General features: G+C 34.4%; 1 protein-coding gene across 1 annotated transcript in view; it reads left to right on the top strand.

Moving 5' to 3' along the window:
• nell2a (neural EGFL like 2a) overlaps positions 1 to 20,548 on the top strand; it is a 115,066-nt gene that overhangs the window by 62,121 nt on the left and 32,397 nt on the right. The window contains exon 13 of the mRNA XM_058766330.1: positions 5,651 to 5,776. Coding sequence (XP_058622313.1) covers positions 5,651 to 5,776 — 126 coding nt within the window. The remainder of the gene's footprint in view (positions 1 to 5,650; positions 5,777 to 20,548) is intronic.

Genomic DNA, 20,548 nt, shown 5'->3' with positions numbered 1-20,548 from the left:
GAAATAAAGTGTAACTATATACAGTATATATATATATATATATATGGACATTATGAGAAGAAGAAAATAAAAGTTTTATAACTTTAAAAATAATATAAATGACAAACATACAACAAAATGACTAAAACTTTATGTAAAATGAAAAGAGAATATTATGCTGATTTAGGGTCACATTTATTAAGGGTCGTATTTCTTTAAGACTGACTGCTGATCTAGAGATGAATCTGAACACATGTAGTTGTGCTGGTCTCTAGCGTTGCATCTGTTGTGAGACTCCAGCGGCCGTGGGTTTCTCTGCTTCTGGTTGTGTGTGTGTGTGTGTGTGTGTGTTTGGGAGAGCAGCCACAGATCTGTGGGAGGTGAGTGTTTTTTTAGCAGCAGGTCTGTCAGGGAAACACACGTGTGTTATCTTCCTGCCGGCAGACAGACAACACTGAGCCCAGAGATAGAGCGAGAAATCAGCAGATAGAAAAACATCATGCCACCCACAGCATGAAGGTGACACACAAACCACTATAAACCACCACAAACCACCGCTTCTCTGCAGCCGCGACCCCAAAGACCAGATCTGCTCCGATGGGTCGCAGTTTGACTGAGAAAAACAACATTAAAATACTAATGATGAAATGCGAGTAAGGACAATCATGAGGTTAGGAGAGCACAATGCATATACATCACAAGATGTCAACTTTTCAAATATCATGACTTTTCATTTAAAACATGGCCAAAAAAACTGCAGTAGGATCCAAACTCAAATAAAAAAATACTTACAATTTATGCACATTATATATATGTTGAAATGTAATTTAAATGGCTTATTCCAAACAGGGTTATTATAGTTTACTAAAACTAAAACCATTAAAAGACATTTCTGCTATACTTGAAATAAAATAAACTTTAACTTATATCAAATAAAATAAGTGTTAAAAAACTTTTATTTTAGCTAGTTGCCAAAGTGACATTTCTCTTTTTTAGTTTAACTTGATTTACTAAAATAACTAAAACTAAAACTGAAATAAAAAAAATATAAAAAAAACTAGATAGACATTAAAAAAACTATCAAAAAGTAATAAAAATGTCAAAAGACACAAAATTATAAAACTTTAAGTAAAATTTAAATTAAAACATAAAATATAAAAATGAAAACTAATTCAGAAAATTTATAAAAGCTATAATAATATCTCAGTGATACTAACCATAAAATATTTTAATTACTTAAAATAAAATATGCATCAATTGAAATAAATTCTTATTAGTAAAACTGAAAAATGAAACTATATAAAAATGAAAAAATAATAAAAATGTCAAACACACACACAAATACAGAATATGTAATAATATATATTATGTAATAAATTTAAAATAAAATAATATTATTAAACTATAATATTGCATGTAAAAGCTATTATGCATATAATTTGTAACACACATGTATATAAAACATAATATGATATGTATACACACACACACACACACACACACACATATAATGCATATATTACTACTTATTGTAAGTAGCTTTGGTTAAAGCATCTGCTAAATGCATAAATGTAAATAAAAATAATATTATATTTCAATACCTTACATTATATGTTATTAATATTGTACTGAGCACCTCAATCTCTAGTAATCACAAGTAACGCGAGGAATCAGATTACTTTTTTTCAAGTAACTAGTAAAGTAACACATTACTTTTAAATTTACAACAAAATATCTTTTTGTTTTTTTTTGGAGTTACTTTTTGCAAATAAGTAACCCAAGTTACTTTGTTTTCCCATTTATTAACAGACAGCTCTCCTGCTTATTAATTTAACTTTTGAAAGTGTCTTTACAGTTGCCAAAAATATAAATTTTGGGGTTTTTGTTATAAAAAAACAAAAACAATTAAGCAAGCAAACAATAATGCAAAAGTAGCAAAATGCATTTCTTTCCATAAAATGTAACTAAGTAGTGCAATAACACTCTTAAAAATAAACGTGCTTCACAATGCCATAGAATAACCTTTTTTATCTAAATGGTTCCATAAAGAACCTTTAATATCTGAAGAACTGTTTCACAAAAGGTTCTTTATAGCGAAAGATTATAAAAAGGTAAGAAAGAGATGTTCTTTAAAGAACCTTTGACTGAATGGTTCTTTGTGGAAGCAAAAATGTTTTTTCTATGGGATCTTTATTTTTAAGAGTGAAGATAATTTTTCATGGAGTAATGCAATATTGTAATGCATTAGTTTAAAAAGTAACTTTCCCCCACACTGAAATCCAAGTGCTACATTTGAACTGTTGGTTTGCTGATATTATCATCAGATCAAAAGCTCGACACAGCGTTCGTTCGCTTCTAATAGCGTGGGTTAGATGCTTTATCTGGGCTGTTTATTCCATGCTGTCCATATTTACTCTGAACAGGGCCGTGTGTCTCCGTCAGCCTGATTCATGAGCGTTAGCTGTGATTGATCGGCCTTCGCTGAGAGAACAGAAGGAGCAGAACTCAGAAAAGAAGATGGATTTCCCTTCTCTTCGTTTATCTCGCACACGAATGACGGCCTCGACCGCTCCTCCATGCTAATGCGACGGAGAGGAGACTGAGAGGAGCGTTATCAGCTCTGATTCTCCACTTCAGGAGTCTGAATGCTTGTCTTTGCTGAGGTTGCAATACTGTCTTGATATTTCTCAGCCATTCAGTATTCATGCTCTGAAAGAGTTCATTCATTCAAGGCAGCGCAAACTGATTCATTAAAACAAAAGATTCAAATGAACTGATTCATGGGAATTATTCAAACATCTGAAATATTTTTGCATTTTAAATTCAGAGATGCTGATATATATATATATATATATATATAAAATAAAATAAAAATAACACACAAAAAAAAGTCACAGGTGTGATAGTGGTATTAAAATAATTTATATAATAAAATAATATCTAATATCGTGTCTATGTGATATTTTAAATATATAATTTAATGCAACAATGTATATTATATTATGTAATTATATTATATTGTGCAATTTTTAATGTATTTATATATATATATATATATATACACACACACATAGATACAGTATGAGTATACAGTGTGTGAGTGTGTGTATATATATATATAGTTTTACAATATTAATACAGTGACACAAGCTGATTCAGTGAAACAATTGATTCAAATGAACTGATTCGTGGAAATTACTCAAACATCACAAATCTTTTAGCTTTTCAGAGATGGTAATATTAAAAAAATAAAATAAAAACTCTTAGGTTTTTCATAATCAAAAGTTACGTCTGTGCAATATCCACAATGTTATGCCAAATAAAAATATTCACGAAGTGTATAATTTCTTTCATGCATTATTTTCTCTTTTTTGTGTTTCATACATTTTGAATAGCTCTTTCTTGATATACTGCTGTCTTTAAAGCACGTCAGGAGTCTGAATGCTGAGTTTGCACCGATGTCAAGCTTCAGAAACACTGTTTGTATCAGAGCGGCTAACAGCAGCTTCCTTCATCAAGGTCGCTTGATTCTCTCGGGCAGAGAGCGTGTGTTGTGTAGGCAATGGATGCCAGTTCTGTCATTACTGTAGGACAATAATTCCCTGTTATTCCTGAAGAATAATTCGCAGAAGAAACGCGAGCTAAGTGAATTACAGAAGAGAAGCGGCCGAGGTTATGCTGAAGGACGCCAGTTCGAAGCAAATTGGGTTAAAGTTTCATTTGAAGTCTTGAGCCATAAAGCCACTCTGAATTTATCACAAATGCAGCAGTTCGGCGCTGGTGAAAATTCATAAGGCTTTTTATTAGATCTCTAAGTCTATGAGATTTGATTTAATACCTTTTATTTGATCTCGCTACGATAAATTCAAGGAGTCATGACACATGAGCCGGCCGATCGCTCTGCCCTCGCTTCACACCAAACTTTCCCCGGAAATGTCACGGATATCATTTTTTAAAAAGTCACTGAATTGATCAGACGGACACTTGAATCCAATACAAAACCGTCTTCACTCTTTGACTTGTGCACTTTTACTCTACATTTAGAGAACGGCAGTAACACTGTAGCTAAAAATGGCCAGAAATGGCCAATATATCAGTATTTATGCTCGAAAATTAGTACATTCTAATGTGAATATGTATTTGTTTACTTAATAAATGTTCCTCGGTCAGAGGAACAATAAATCATTTCATTTCATTAATAAATCATTTTAAATAATTTAAAATCATCAACTAAGCAGTCAATGTTGCCAAATAGATTCAAAATGTTTAATGCAAAAGTGTTAAATTGGAATCAAACTGATTCATTGAATCGATTTTTTCATGGAAAATATTCAAATATCCCAGTTATTTTTGCATTTTGAAATCTGAAATTTGACACTAAAGTAATTAGATATTTATATTGAGAAGTGTTTCACACACACACACACACACACACACACACACACACACACACACATTGAAGCTGTAAATAAAACAAGAAAATACTATTTTACTCTTTCTACTTTGAAATGTCGGGTTTAATGTATTACTTGCCATTTATTTGTATTCATTTGTGAAATTTATTAACAATTTCTGAGTGAAAATACTTTCAAAATAAACGGTTATAATAGTTTTCTGTCTTATTGTTTCTTCTTATTTCCTTTTAATACATTGAATATTAATTTATACATTTTTATTTCTGACTTTTTGTTGTTATTTTTATTTCTTACGCCTCTTTTATGATTAACCAGTTGAGTTACCAATACATATAGAAAATGTGCCATGCCTTGACAAATACTGAATCAGTATTAATTTAGCATCATTGATATACCATTAAAGTTTTTGTTAATATTTTGAATTGGATTTTATTTTTAGATTTTCTGTTTTCATTTTAATTTTAGTTTAAATTTTAGTAATTTTGTTGTGTGTTTTCGTAATTTTTTATTATATACTGCTAACAGCTGTATACTATACAGCTTTACTATACAGCTGTTTATTACGTTACAATTAAGTTATTAAGTAACTCATATTGTGACCCTGGACCACAACTATTTGAAAATCTGGAATCTGAGGGTGCAAAAAAATCTAAATATTGAGAAAATCTCAGTTAAAGTTGTCCAAATGAAGTTCTTAGCAATGCATATTACTAATCAAAAATGAAGTTTTAATATATTTACGGTAGGAAATTTACTAAATATCTTCATGGAACATGATCTTTACTTGGCATTAAAAAAAAATGTATAATTTTGACCCATACAATGTATTGTTGGTTGTTGCTACAAATATACCTGTGCTGCTTATGACTGCTTTTGTGCTCCAGGGTCACAAAATACAAGTTGTTTTAGTACATCAAGTTAAACAAAACAAAAATGAGAAATGTTGCCTTGCAGCTAGTTGAAATAAAATACGTTTATGTTTTTATATATTATACATTATATACAATATTTTAAGATTTTACAGGGTTTTAAATTTTTTTTTTTTTTGACATTTTATTTCAGTTAGAGCTTACTTCATGTAACAGAAATGTTTTTTCAAGGTTTTAGTTTTAGTAAACTATAATAACCCTGTACTGTAAATATCTGACGTATCGCCCACCCCGTGATAAAAGACTTCAGCCCTCAGCGTTCTCCATCCGCAGCATGTAAAGTCTCCCGGCGTGTGAGGCTGAGCTGATGTGATGTTTTCTGTGCAGATATCGATGAGTGTGCGGAGGGGAGGCACTACTGCCGTGAGAACACACAGTGTGTGAACACCGCCGGCTCCTTCATGTGCATCTGCCACACCGGATTCATCCGCATTGATGATTACTCCTGTACAGGTGAGAAAAACAGACTCCCATCAATATCATCACATTCACTTCCATACAGCTGCTGCTTAAACATCTGAGACATCTCTCGACTCGATCCACATAAACGGCATGAGAAAGAAAGCATGATGACAGTATATTTGGCTTCGTCTCATTGCAAATGCACTAACAGAGATGAAGCACTTCAGCCAGAATGCTGCAGTAAAGGCCTGGTCTGTTTCATATTTGTGCTATTTTAGGCTTCTAATTATATTCATTTATCTGATCTATTAGATACAGGCTGATCATTATCACAGCACAGAGACTCGACCAATCACAGGACAGAGCGTCAAGACAAACGAACCTATCACTGAGCAAAACAGTTTTAACTAATTAAATCAGCGCAAAATCATTATTTGAATGATGACATTCACAGATAAACTGAAATAATTTCTAAATTACTTTTAATTAGTTTAATTATTCATATTTTTTATAGTTTATATATATACACACACACACTATATACAGTGGGGCAAAAAAGTATTTAGTCAGCCACCAATTGTGCAAGTTCTCCCACTTAAAAAGATGAGAGAGGCCTGTAATTTTCATCATAGGTATACCTCAACTATGAGAGACAAAATGAGAAAAAAAAAATCCAGAAAATCACATTGTAGGATATTTAAAGAATTAATTGGTAAATTCCTCGGTAAAATAAGTATTTGGTCACCTACAAACAAGCAAGATTTCTGGCTCTCACAGACCTGTAACTTCTTCTTTAAGAGGCTCCTCTGTCCTCCACTCGTTACCTGTATTAATGGCATCTGTTTGAACTCGTTATCAGTATAAAAGACACCTGTCCACAACCTCAAACAGTCCAACTCCAAACTCCACCATGGCCAAGACCAAAGAGCTGTCAAGGACACCAGAAACAAAATTGTAGACCTGCACCAGGCTGGGAAGACTGAATCTGCAATAGGTAAGCAGCTTGGTGTGAAGAAATCAACTGTGGGAGCAATTATTAGAAAATGGAAGACATACAAGACCACTGATAATCTCCCTCGATCTGGGGCTCCACGCAAGATCTCACCCGTGGGGTCAAAATGATCACAAGAACTGTGAGCAAAAATCCCAGAACCACACGGGGACCTAGTGAATGACCTGCAGGACCAAAGTAACAAAGACTACCATCAGTAACACACTGCGCCGCCAGGGACTCAAATCCTGCAGTGCCAGGCGTGTCCCCTGCTTAAGCCAGTACATGTCCGGCCCGTCTGAAGTTTGCTAGAGAGCATTTGGATGATCCAGAAGAGGATTGGGAGAATGTCATATGGTCAGATGAAACCAAAATAGAACTTTTGGTAAAAACTCAACTTGTCGTGTTTGGAGGAGAAAGAATGCTGAGTTGCATCCAAAGAACACCATACCTACTGTGAAGCATGGGGTGGAAACATCATGCTTTGGGGCTGTTTTTCTGCAAAGGGACCAGGACGACTGATCCGTGTAAACAAAAGAATGAATGGGGCCATGTATCGTGAGATTTTGGTGAAAACCTCCTTCCATCAGCAAGGGCATTGAAGATGAAACGTGGCTGGGTCTTTCAGCATGACAATGATCCCAAACACACCGCCGGGCAACGAAGGAGTGGCTTCGTAAGAAGCATTTCAAGGTCCTGGAGTGGCCTAGCCAGTCTCCAGATCTCAACCCCATCGAAAATCTTGAAAGTCTGTGTTGCCCAGCGACAGCCCCAAAACATTACTGCTCTAGAGGAGATCTGCATGGAGAAATGGGCCAAAATACCAGCAACAGTGTGTGAAAACCTTGTGAAGACTTACAGAAAGTTTGACCTCTGTCATAGCCAACAAAGGGTATATAATAAAGTATTGAGAGGAAATTTTGTTATTGACCAAATACTTATTTTCCACCATAATTTGCAAATAAATTCTTTAAAAATCCTACAATGTGATTTTCTGGATTTTTTTTCCTCATTTTGTCTCTCATAGTTGAGGTATACCTATGATGAAAATTACAGGCCTCTCTCATCTTTTTAAGTGGGAGAACTTGCACAATTGGTGGCTGACTAAGTACTTTTTTGCCCCACTGTATATATATATTAATATTTCTAATAATGAAAAATATATTCCTCATTGTTTATATGTATATATACATATGACACAATTTTTGAAACAAAATAAATTTACTTGAGAAGCAAAACTGCATAAGATACTAATTATTTTAAAAGATTGTATTTTGCATATACTGTAAGTGTATTTCAGTGTACTGAACTGGCAGATTTGTTTGACTTGTTTGTACTTAAAATAAGCAAAAATCTGCCAATGTAGTAAGACACAATATTTAAAATATACAATCTATGAAATCAAACCTTAAATACCTTATGCAGTATTGCTTCTGTAGTTAATTTATCTCATTTTAACTGTAAAAGTAGACAAAATTAAGATTGTGTGCACAGTCATTTCCTGTCATTGCACATAAATGTTCACTCTAAATGCTGTCTGTCAATCAAATCAAATCAATATAAAAACATTAAACTTTGCAGTATTATTTCTAGCAGCTCCTCGCAGGTCGTCACAGGTATCTTGCAGCATTAAATGCTGAAAAAGAGGATGTGCTTCCTTGGCGTTTTACTTTAGCTGCTGAAGCAGCGTATCTGAACCCCGTGAGTCAACTTCCTGCTACTAATCACTTCATATTTCCACTGTAAATATGGACTATTGTTATAATTATTTTCAAGTGTTTACTGTTGCACCTCCACTAATTGTCCAAACTGTTACAGAAAGTGTGTGGTTTTAGTCGTCATATATCATTGCAGTTTATGGATTATTGGGACTGCGGCTACGAAACAGGATGTAAATAACCAGCAGAGTGTTTCGACTTCCTGTTAGTAATTAGTCAGGCTAATACAATAAACCAGCCAATTAGGGTTATTCAAGCACAGCGGCTCGCAGTTGTACATTCAAAAGAAGCGATCTAAAAAACACAGTACGATGAAACTCAGGAGGCGACTGCCACCGGAGGCTTTGTGCGCACAGTCTTTGTTATGATAGTCTGGATTCATCTCAGTGCAGCATGAAGTGCTCCGTGTCCTTCAAGGGTTTCAACAAGAAAACAGCTTTTCTAGCAATGATGCAGCAACACGTTGATGTATCAACCACCCACAATGATTTAGCAACATGTTATCACCCTAGCAACTGCATATGAATGTCCTAGTAACCACCCAGAACACCCTAACAATGATATAGCAACATGTTATCACCCTAGCAACCCCCATCAATGCCCTAGCAACCACTGAGAACATGGTAACAACAATACTGCAGCATTCTAACACCCTAGCAACCACCCAGAACTCCCTTACAACATTGGAACATGTTATCAACCTAGCAACCATCCAAGACACCCTAGCAATGATATAGCAACATGTTACTGCTTGCTATTTTCCTATTTAATACTGTAAAGCTGCTTTGACACAATCTGTATTGTTATATCTGCTCTATATAAATAAAGGTGACTTGACTTGACTTGACTACCGCCCTCACAACCTCTTATCAATGCCCTAGCAACCACCCAGAACACCCTTACAACACTGCAACACATTAAAACCCTAGCAACCCCATATCAGTGTCCTAGCAACCACCCAGAAACCCTAAGAATGATATAGCAACACAATAATACCCTAGGAATCACCCAGTAAAACCCTAGCAACCCCATATCAATGTTCTAGAAACCACCCAGAACACCCTAGCAATGATATAGCAACATGTTACCACCATAGCAACCCTCATAAATGTCCTAGCAACAACCCAGAACACCCTTACAACACTGCAACACATTCATTTCCTTAGCATCTACCCAGAACATCCTAGCAATGATCAACAGTCAACATGTTATCACCCTAGCAACCCCCATAATTGCCCTAGAAACCATCCAGAATACCCCAAGAATGATATAGTAAAACATTAACACCCTATGAACCACCTAGAAAACTCTAGCAATATGAGCATATTATCACGCTAGCAACTCCCAGAATATCCCGACAACATTGCAACATGTTAACACCCTAGCAACCATTCAGAGCACCCTAACAATGATATAACAATGTTACCACCCTAACAACCTCTTATCAATGCCATAGCAACCACCCAGAACACCCTTACAACACTGCAACATGTTCAAACACTAGCAACCACCCAGAACACCCTAGCAATGATATGTCAAAATGTTATCACCCTAGCAATGTTATCACTCCCGTCAATGCCCTAGCAACCACCCAGAACACCGGAGCAATGATATAGTAACATATTAACACTCTAGAAACCACCCAAAACACCCTGGCAATGATATAGCAATATCTTACCATCTTAGCACCCCCATCAATGCCCTAGCAGCCACCCAGAACACCCTAGCAATGATATAGCAGATTAACACCCTACAAACCACAGATACATGTCTTTATTATAATAGTCTAGATTTATCTTGGTGCAACATGAAGTGCTCCTTGTCCTTCAAGGTTTTAAACGGTCTTTTTTAAAAGAAAACATCTTTTATAGAGCCGAGCGCACTGTATTTCTCTCCTTTGTGGTGTTATTGATTGAGTTGCGTGTCTGCGGTAGAGAGCGTCCCAAAGCACCTCACCAAAACTGATAAACACTTTTAACATTTAATTCCTCGCATCCCCCCAGAGATGAATATGAGAGTACTGATGGATTACATTCTATTGCACGGATCGATATTAAAATGTCTGTGAGCTACAAGAGCCCGGCATTCCCAGAATCCATCAGTTCGTGTGATTAAGTCGACTCCCCGCTGTAATGACACAGTCAGATTCTCTTGTCACAGTCAAGAGTTTGTCAGCCTCATGTCGACTTACCAAGATGGAGCCGTATAGCCGTAATCACAGTCTCTGTGTGTGCCGGGATACGAAACCCCTAGACGCTCCGGCATGAGCTGTTGCTTATGAAAAGAAAATGAATAATAAGACCATAAAGCACCTTACAGAAGCACTGAGAATACATGCTCTTAATTGCAGGAAGTTGCTTACCCTGAAAGCTCTGTATGAAAATTGAAAAGTTCATTGAATCAGAACAGTGGTGCAGTGCTCATGTTCACACTTCGCTGACGTGTTTTTGCGCCCTACATGTCGCTTCGGCTCAACCAGTGCCGTCAGTTTGGGATGGGGTTTCCTGTTTCCCTGATAAATGATCCATGAGTAGTATTTGGGAAACCTGCTTGGAAACATCATGGCGGTCACACTAGCAATGACATAGTGATGTGCTAACAACCATTTATAATACATTAGCAATGATACAGCAACACATTAACACCCTAGCAACCACCCAGAACAACCAACAATGGCATAGCAACATATTACCACCTTAGCAACCACCCAGAACACCCCAACAATGGTATAGCAATATATTACCACCATATAACCACGCAGAAAACCCTAAAAACAATATAGCAACACATTAACATCCTAGCAACCACCCAGAAGACCCTAACAACAATATAGGAACACATTAACACCCTAGCAACCACCTGCTTGGAAATGTCATGACAGTCACACTAGCAATGACATAGTGATGTGCTAACAACCACCCAGGACACCCTATCAATGGCATAGCAACATGTTACCACCCTAGCAACCACCCAGAGCACCCTAACAATGATATAGCAACACATTAACACCCTATCAACCACACAATCTATCCTAGCAATGATATAAAAACATGCTAAAAAGACAATGACCTTATAACAATGTCAGAAAACATTTACAAATTAGAAACTGCATATAAATGACATAACATCCACCCACAACATCATAATACCCTGGTAAACCCATAGCAACACCCTAGCAACCATCCAGAACACCTAACAACATCATCACAATATATTTACACCATAGCATCTGCATATAAATGACCTAACATCCACCCACAACACCCTGATATAGCATCAATGATATAACAACATGTAACCACCCTAGCAACCCCATCAATGCCCTAGCAACCATCCAGAATACCCTAGCAATGATATAGCAATATGTTACCACCCTAGCAACCCCATCAATGCCCTAGCAACCACCCAGAACACCCTAACAATATTGCAACATGTTAACACCCTAGCAACCATCCAGAACACCCTAGCAATGATATAGCAACATGTTACCACCCCAATAATACATTATCAATGCCCTAGCAACCACCCAGAACACCCTAACAATGATATAGCAATACTTATAAGTATAGATATTTGCACACAGCATGGAGACCCCCGTGTTTTATGCCCCTGACCCTAGCAATGATATAGCAATATGTTATCACCCTAGCAACCCCCTATCAATGCCCAAGCAAACATCCAGAACACTGAAGCAATGATATAGTGCGCATTTACACCCTAGCAACTGCATAAATGACCCTGAACACCCTAGCAACAATATCAACCACACGTAACACTGTAGCAACAAGAAAACAACAGATATCACCCTAGTAACCACCCAGACCACCCTAGAAACTACTCTGAAAATCAATCATTGAGAAGTGAGCAAATCCAAGGTTGTGGGTTCGATTCTCAGGGAATGCACTGACAATGCACCTTGAATGCACTTTTTGGATAAAAGCATCTGCCAAATGCGTCAATGTAATTGCACAAATAACGAACCCATCTGACATTGGCGGGACAAACAGAAAGTCCCTCCCCAAAATCGGGCCATTGCCAATACGGCTGCATCAAGCAACCAGATTGCAGTTTCATTTGATGCATGAAAATAAAAGACTATTTTCCAGAGTTTTGTGTTGCCGGGGTGTTTCATTATGTAAAAAGCTGCTTTGGATGATATTCTGGGAATATTCGTACATCTTTATTGGTTTCTCCGTCCTTGCGGATTCTATTGTTTCAAAGCGAACCGGTGCCAGGCTCCGCTCCGCTCTGCCAACTTCTCCTCTGCTTGTCCCAGTGCTACTTTAATTTCATCCCCCTCCTTTTTAGCTGTACTTCATGAAAAATGAGAATAAAAACCCTCTCCCAATGCGCGCCAGCTGTACGTAATCAAAAGGCGCCCATACGTTGGCCCGAAACCGCCCAACTTTTAATGAGACGGAGCCGCTCTCATGCCTCAAACGCAGAACATCTCACGCGTCGCGGCTTTGAGGAGAGTGTGAAATGAAGTTCTACACCACTTCCTCGTAGTAACGCCACAGGTTCTGTAATTAATAGCACTGTTTGCTTAAGACGGAAGCCCAGAGAGAGGTTTTCCTTGTCCTCCACGCAAACACACTTTACACACAGCTAATCCAGACCTGTGACGACCCCGCTAGCGCTAATGAAACGCTTTCTCTCCTTCTCTACGGAGAAGGTAATTAGTTGTGAAATGCCGAGCGCAGCGGTTTGTTCCTGGAAAAACTATATTGATAAATGTCTGATTGGTCGTGTGCAGATAGCTGCTGGCTTTATGACTGAGCTTGCAGTTCTGAGCTGGAGTTACCAGGCCTTAAACAAACACTCAAGCGTTTATGTACTTATAGATTGTACTATGTAGTCGGTGGTTATTGTAAAGAACAGTGTCAGTTGAACAGCTTCATTTATGCACTTGGCTGATGCTTTTTATCCATTGCACTCAGTTCATGCATGCAAAAAAAAAGATACAAAATTGCTTGATATAAAGTCTGCGTGGGGTCAGAAAGATAAAGTTATTTTCCCTTTGAATTAAGTTTATTTTTCTGACCCCTTTGGCTAAATATAAACTCACTTAATTTTGATAGATTTTTCAGAAAACAAGACTTAATATTTTCAGTCATTTTGCATCTCAAGTAGAGCAAGACAAAAATACTGAGTAGTAATTTTTTGTATATGCAGTATATGTGACCCTGGAGCACAAAACCAGTCATAAGGGTAATTTTTTTCGAAATTGAGATTTATACGTCATCTGAAAGCTGAATAAATAATATTTCCATTGATGTATGGTTTGTTAGGATCGGACAATATTTGGCTGAGAAACAACTATTTGAAAATCTGGAATCTGAGGGTGCAAAAAAATCTAAATATTGAGAAAATTGCCTTTAAAGTTGTCCAAATGAAGTTCTTAGCAATGCATATTACTAATCAAAAATGAAGTTTTGATATATTTACAGTAGGAAATTTGCAAAATATCTTCACGGAACATGATCTTTACTTAATATCCTAATGATTTTTGGCATAAAAGAAAAATCTATAATTCTGACCCATACAATGTATTGTTGGCTATTGCTACAAATATACTCCAGCGACTTAAGACTGCTTTTGTGCTCCAGGGTCACATATTGAACTCGGAGTATTTATTTATTTTTTTAGTAAAATATAGGCATTCTTAAATCAACATACTTTCCTTGAGAAGCAAAATGACAGGATATACAGTCTAATTTTCTGAGTTTCTTCAATAAAACAAGAAAAAAATATCTGCCAATGGGATCAGAAAAATAAAGTTGTTTTCCTTTTGACTTATTGTACTTCTGACCTCATTGGCAGATTTTTTTTTCTTGTTTTAAGCACAAACTAACTTAATTTTTATAATTTTTAATAGAAAAAAATAAACATCATAAACAATAAACATAAAGCTAGATTCAACATACTGCACTGCAAAAAAAAATCAGCAGTATTTTTGTCTCATTTTCATTTAATAATACTCATATATATATCATGTTTAATTCAGTGTGTTACTTGCTATTTTATCGTAACTGTTTGTGAAATTTACTAGCAATCGTTTTTACACCAAATTTCTGTTAACATACACATACAGTCAAAAAAAGATCATTTACGCATCCTAATGTTCTTCTGTGAAACACAAAAGGAGGCGTTTGTTAAATGCAAACGATAAAAAACATACTATGCATTTTTATTTTAGGTTGAACTGTTTCTTTAAGCAAATGTCTCCAGTTGCACTTCATTTAATCTCATTGCTGTCTAGTAGAAACGAGAGATTGTCTTTCCTCTGTGTGTGTGTGTGTTTGGGGCCCTCGAGTGTTTCCAATGCACCTGACGATTAGCCCCATAATCTCTGGCTCTGTTATTAGTCTTTCCTGCGGTGTGTAAGAAAGGTGTTATCTGAGATACCAGAATCGGCTGACTCCGCACCGCTGTGTGTGTGTGTGTGAGTGTGTGTGTGTCCGTGGCCCATTCTTCACCGCCACGGATTAGAAAGGACCAATTCAGAGTGGCCGCTGGCGGTGCTGTATCTCACCTCATACACATCCGACTCCTGGATCCTGTTCTTTTCTCGCGGAGGAGTCGTGGACGGAGGAGTCGTGGACCGAGGCCTGCGGTTTTGTCAGGGCAGCGGCAGCGGGATTATGGGAAATGAAAACCCTCATTTTAGAGTTCGAGAGCCGGGTTGCTTTAGCCGTGACTTCCTCTTTTGATCGGATGACTTTCATTCAGACCCAAATTTCAGATGCTTTCAGGTGAATAAAAAACGAGCGCAACTTGTAGTTGGAGGAAAATCTTATTAATTGAACGTTCTGCTGCTTTCACGAGGTTAAATGAAGGTTAACGATGACAAAGACTAGCTGAGAGGACGCCGCAAAACATGAAGCTCAATTCAACATGCTGCGCTGCAAAAAAAAAAATCAGCAGTATTTCTGTCTCGCTTGTAGTGAAAAAAATAAATAAAATTATATATATATATATATATATAGGATTTTTTTTTTCTACTGAAAATGAGACAAAAATACTGCAGATTTTTGTAAATATATTTAGAAAGAAATATGTAATACATATATACTTGAGAAGCAAATCTTAGTAGATATTAAGACTTGTTTTCAGAGATTATATCTTGAATTCAGTTTATTTCTCTGACCCCTTTGGCAAATACATCAATCTCATTACAGTTGATTACATTTATGCTTAAAACAAGAAGAAGAAGAAGAAAAAAAAAAACTACTTGCCAAAAGGGTAAATGAAACTAATTTAATCCAAGATATATTCTCTGAAATCTATTATCTGAAAACAACAAATCTTACAAAACTTTCATTCTCAAGTAAATGTATCCCTTTTTAAGGGATGGTCATCGTGTGTTGTTTTGATTTGGTAATTTATTATTATTTATTATATATATTTAAAAAATAAAGGATTATATACAGTATTAAGGTTATTAACATTAATAATATATTTATTTCAGTCAGATATTTTAAGTAATTCTGTTATGTGATTTTGTCAGTTTTACTCATTTTTGTTTCTATTTAAATATTCCTAAATAGTTTTAATTTATTAATTTCAGTTATTATTTTCTGTCATTTCGCTGTGTGCTTTTGCAATTTTTTATTCTTATATTGCTAAATAGTTTTAATTAATTTATTTATTTTTTATTTATTTATTTTTTTTCAGTAATTTTATTTTTTGTTACTTTTGTCATGTGTATATATATATATATATATATATATATTCCTACAGTGTTTTAATTTATTTTGGTTTTGGTTTTTCACTTTGGTTATTTGCTTTTGTCATTTTTATTTTTATTTTAACGGACCAGACGACTGCAGCCGATGCACACATGCTTTATACCGCAGAAAGTTCACGTTTTATTGACGATTACAGCATCTGCATCACATCTGCTGAAGGAAATCCAGTATGTTTCTTTTCTGCTGATTTATAGTGTGTTTTGCTCTCACTAAATATGATGCATTTTGTAGCATTTTTAGGTGATGAAGTCTTGTATCTCCCATAATCAGCAGAAAAAGACCTTTTATGCCCCTTTTAGACTTGCACTCTTTTCATTTACTAACTGCTGGTTTTCTTTAAAAAAGGCCTCTAACACTAGCTTGCTCTATTCTTTTTCTAATCTATCTGTTTTCTTTTTATTTATTATATAATTTAAAAAAACTATGCGATTTTGATTGTTTCCATTGTCCTCATTTGTAAGTCGCTTTGGATAAATGCCTAAATGAAAATGTAAATGTAAAAACACCACAAACACATGATTCCTATCTGAATCTGGGGCAGCTTGCAACTATCTGCTCAATTCTCAGCCTGATTTCTCATTATGACATTATTTGATGCCTAATCCTGATTTCAAGGTCAGAATTATGGCCGGTGACAGAGGAAAATGCAAACATGCACTGTAAAAACAAATTCCGTAATTTTTACAAAATAATTCTGGCAGCTGTGGTTGTCAGAATAATTTTGTAAAAAATACAGAAAAACTGTAAACACATTTACAGAACAAAACTGTAAAATTTACAGTATAAAACTGTAATTTACAAACAGGGAAATTTGAATGTAAACCAGTAAATTCAACAACGCACACTGCTATTAAAATATGTTTTGTACCTTTAACACACTGACAACCACCACAATAATGCAGGTGAGAGGAAGCCACATGAAGAATCAAAGCTCATCACAAGTAGCTTCGTCACAAACAGAAGTATATACTAATATACAGAAGGTGCACAGAGTCATTCATGCAAACACAAAACACCATCACGGTAACACACATGATACTTAAATAATGCAATAAACTTTCATTAAACAACAGAAGATGTAACATAAAGCCCAAATGTGCATAGCTGATAACAAAAACTATAAAAAAAAACATGATTATTTAAACAAAATACTTTCAAATGTGGAGTGTCATGCAGGGAATTCTGGGAATATCAGTTTACAGTTTTTGACTGTAAATTATACATTGATGAAATGTCTGGTTAGATCTTTTACAGTTTTTCCCTGTATATAGTACAGGAACTCACTTTTTTTCAGTAGTGTTTTTACAAAATTTTACAGTTAAAATTACACTTATTTTTTACAGTGTGATCCAGATGTTTTCTGCCACATCTGTGGATGTTTTAATGCATCCAAAGTAAATTATTTGACATTAAATGGAGTATTTGAACATTCCACTCCATTTCCGCTTAAATGACACTGTATATAATTGATACATATATATTGTAAAACATATATAATGTAAAAACAAACAAACAAACAAACAAACAAAAAAAGTACAAATAGAGAATGAATGAATAAAGAATGAATAAATGAAGGAATAAATAAAGTATTTTGTTTTCATACTGTCACAGTAAAAGTAAAATGTATAAATTAAAAAACAAATAAAAATTGCATCCTTTTCATACTATCCCTGCAAAATATAAATAGATAAAAATAAACTAAAAATGCAAAAAAAAAAAAAAACGAATAAATGAATAAATAAAAATTGCATCCTTGTCTTTTACATTGACTTTGTTTTTTTTTTTCAGTGCAGTACAAATGAAAAAAGTGCTTTAAAGCTGACACATATATAATTGAAAAAAATCTTTATCCTTATTTGTGATTTTTTTTTTTTTTCATTTTTGAACTCAAATGAGATAATATTATGGCTTTTTTGCAAATCAGCAGAATTGTTTTCAAGATGAAAGCATGCATGTGATTTGGGCCCGCAGAGGCGCAGACAGATGTTACAGTGCAGAGAGCAGAGGCGTCCCTCATGACTGCCTGTACATAATTGATTGTTTATCTGCGGACTGCATGAATGACAGACGCACAGCAGTGTCTCCATCCACACACAGGTGTGACGCCTCTGACCTTCAGCGCATTCTCTCATCTCTTGCTGTGTGTGTGTGTGTGAGAGAGAGATAATGCAGTCTGCTGCATTCATCTCTTTGGGATTGAAACTGTCATTTTCAGTTTGCATGAGGGAAATGTAAGTCAGGACATGCTCTGAACGACACTGATGGCTTTCAGGCCGGTTTAGAGTGACGCAGCGCTTCCTACAGCTGAGAAATACTACAAACACAACGCTAATATTAACATTACACTGATTTAATCTAAAGTATCTAAGCATGCTTTTTTAGTGATGGTATGGTTTCATACTCATATCAAGCTCTCGCATCTCTTTATTATGATTTGACTCCTTTTTATAGCTATATATATATATATATATATATATATATATATATATCCATTTTCTTTTCATACTATCCCTGTAAAAAAAAAAAAAAAAAAAATCTAAATGACTGAATGAATGAAAAATTAATAAATAAATAATTAGCATCCTTTTCATTTCATACCGTTGCTGTAAAAATAAAAAGAATGAATGAATAAATACAATTACATCCTTTTCATACTGTCCTTGTTAAAAAGTAAGAGTGCAAAATAGAATGAATGCAAAATACAAATAAAATAAAAATTTAATAAATAAAATAAATACTGAATAAAATTAAATAAAATAAAATAAAATCATTTTCATATTATCCCTGTAAAAATACCTATGTATATATATATATATATATATATATATATATATATATATAGATAGATAGATAGATAGATAGATAGATAGATAGATAGATATGGATATAGATATATAATACAATTTACTTGAGAAGCAAAATATTGTAAGATATTAAGACTTGCTTTCAGAGATTATCTTGAATTTAGTTTATTTTTTATGCCTTTTGGCAAATGCATAAATCTCATTACAGTTTATTAGATTTATGCTTAAAACAAGAAGAATAAAAAACTGTTTGTCAAAAGCGTAAATAAAACTAATTAAATTCAAGACATATTCTCTGAAATATGAATATGATAATATATCAGAAAACAACAAATCTTACAAAATTCTCATTCTCAAGTAAATGTATCCCTTTTGTCATTATATTATATTAATATTTTGATTTAGATTTTCAGTTTTTATTAATTTTTTTGTCATTTTGCTTTTGTCATTTGTATTGTTTTAACTGTTTTTAACTATATATATATAGTTTTTAATTTATTTTAGTTGTAGTTTGAAGTTATTTCAGTTTGTTTGCCAAAGCAACATTTCTAGTTTATATATATTCTGAAAGTTACAGTATGTTTTTATAGTTTTGCTATATCTCTGTTTATGATTTGACCATTTAATGGATCTAAAGCAGACATATGGGACGTGGTTTATTTATTCGTGAGTTCTTGGCTCTGGTGAATGTAGTAATGATGAGAAATGTTGGCCGCCTGCTTTGATATGAAGCCAGTGTTCGTTTCCCTCTGATTTTATATTAATTAGAGGACTTATGACAGCTCTGAAGGCATTTTATGTAATAAAAATATAATTTTCATTCACACCTGCGAGGTGCTTCCACACAGGCTCTAAAATTAACACTCGCTGAGAGCCAAATGTCAATAAAGACGGGCTCTGCCGGGTCACACGCCAGCTGGACTCAAACCACAACACTGTGTGAGCTTTAGAGAGAAATACATCAAGATGTTCTGATGTAAACGATCTGAGGGAGTTACATCTGAAAACACAAACCCTCTGCTGAAAACATCGCTCCTTCCATAAACAAACAGCATCCTTTTTATACTGGCCCGTGAATAAATAAAATAAATGAATGAATGAATGAATGAATGAATGAATGAATGAATGAATGAATGAATGAATGAATGAATAAATAAAATAAAATAAAATAAAATAAAATAAAATAAAATAAATAAAATATAAATAAAACAACATTCTATACTTTTCATACTGTCCCTGTTAAAAAATAAAATAAATAAAATAAAATAAAATAAATTAATTAATAAATAATAATAAAAATCATTCTTTACTTTTCATACTGTCCCTGTTAAAAAAAAAAATAAAGAATAAATAAAAAAAAGTAACATTCTTCACTTTTCATACTGTACCTGTTAAAAATTAAATAAAATAAATGAATAAATAAAACAAAACAAAAATAACATTCTTTACTTTCTATAACATTCTATACTGTGACTGTCAAAAAATTATTAAAGGAATTAATAAATACATATTTTATTATTTTTTCATACGGCTCCTTTTTTAATAATTAATTAATAATA

Source organism: Onychostoma macrolepis, chromosome 25, assembly GCF_012432095.1.
Source record: "Onychostoma macrolepis isolate SWU-2019 chromosome 25, ASM1243209v1, whole genome shotgun sequence".
Lineage (NCBI taxonomy): Eukaryota > Metazoa > Chordata > Actinopteri > Cypriniformes > Cyprinidae > Onychostoma > Onychostoma macrolepis.
The sequence above is the reverse complement of the archived record's forward strand: the minus strand, read 5'-3'. Positions and strand labels throughout refer to the sequence as shown.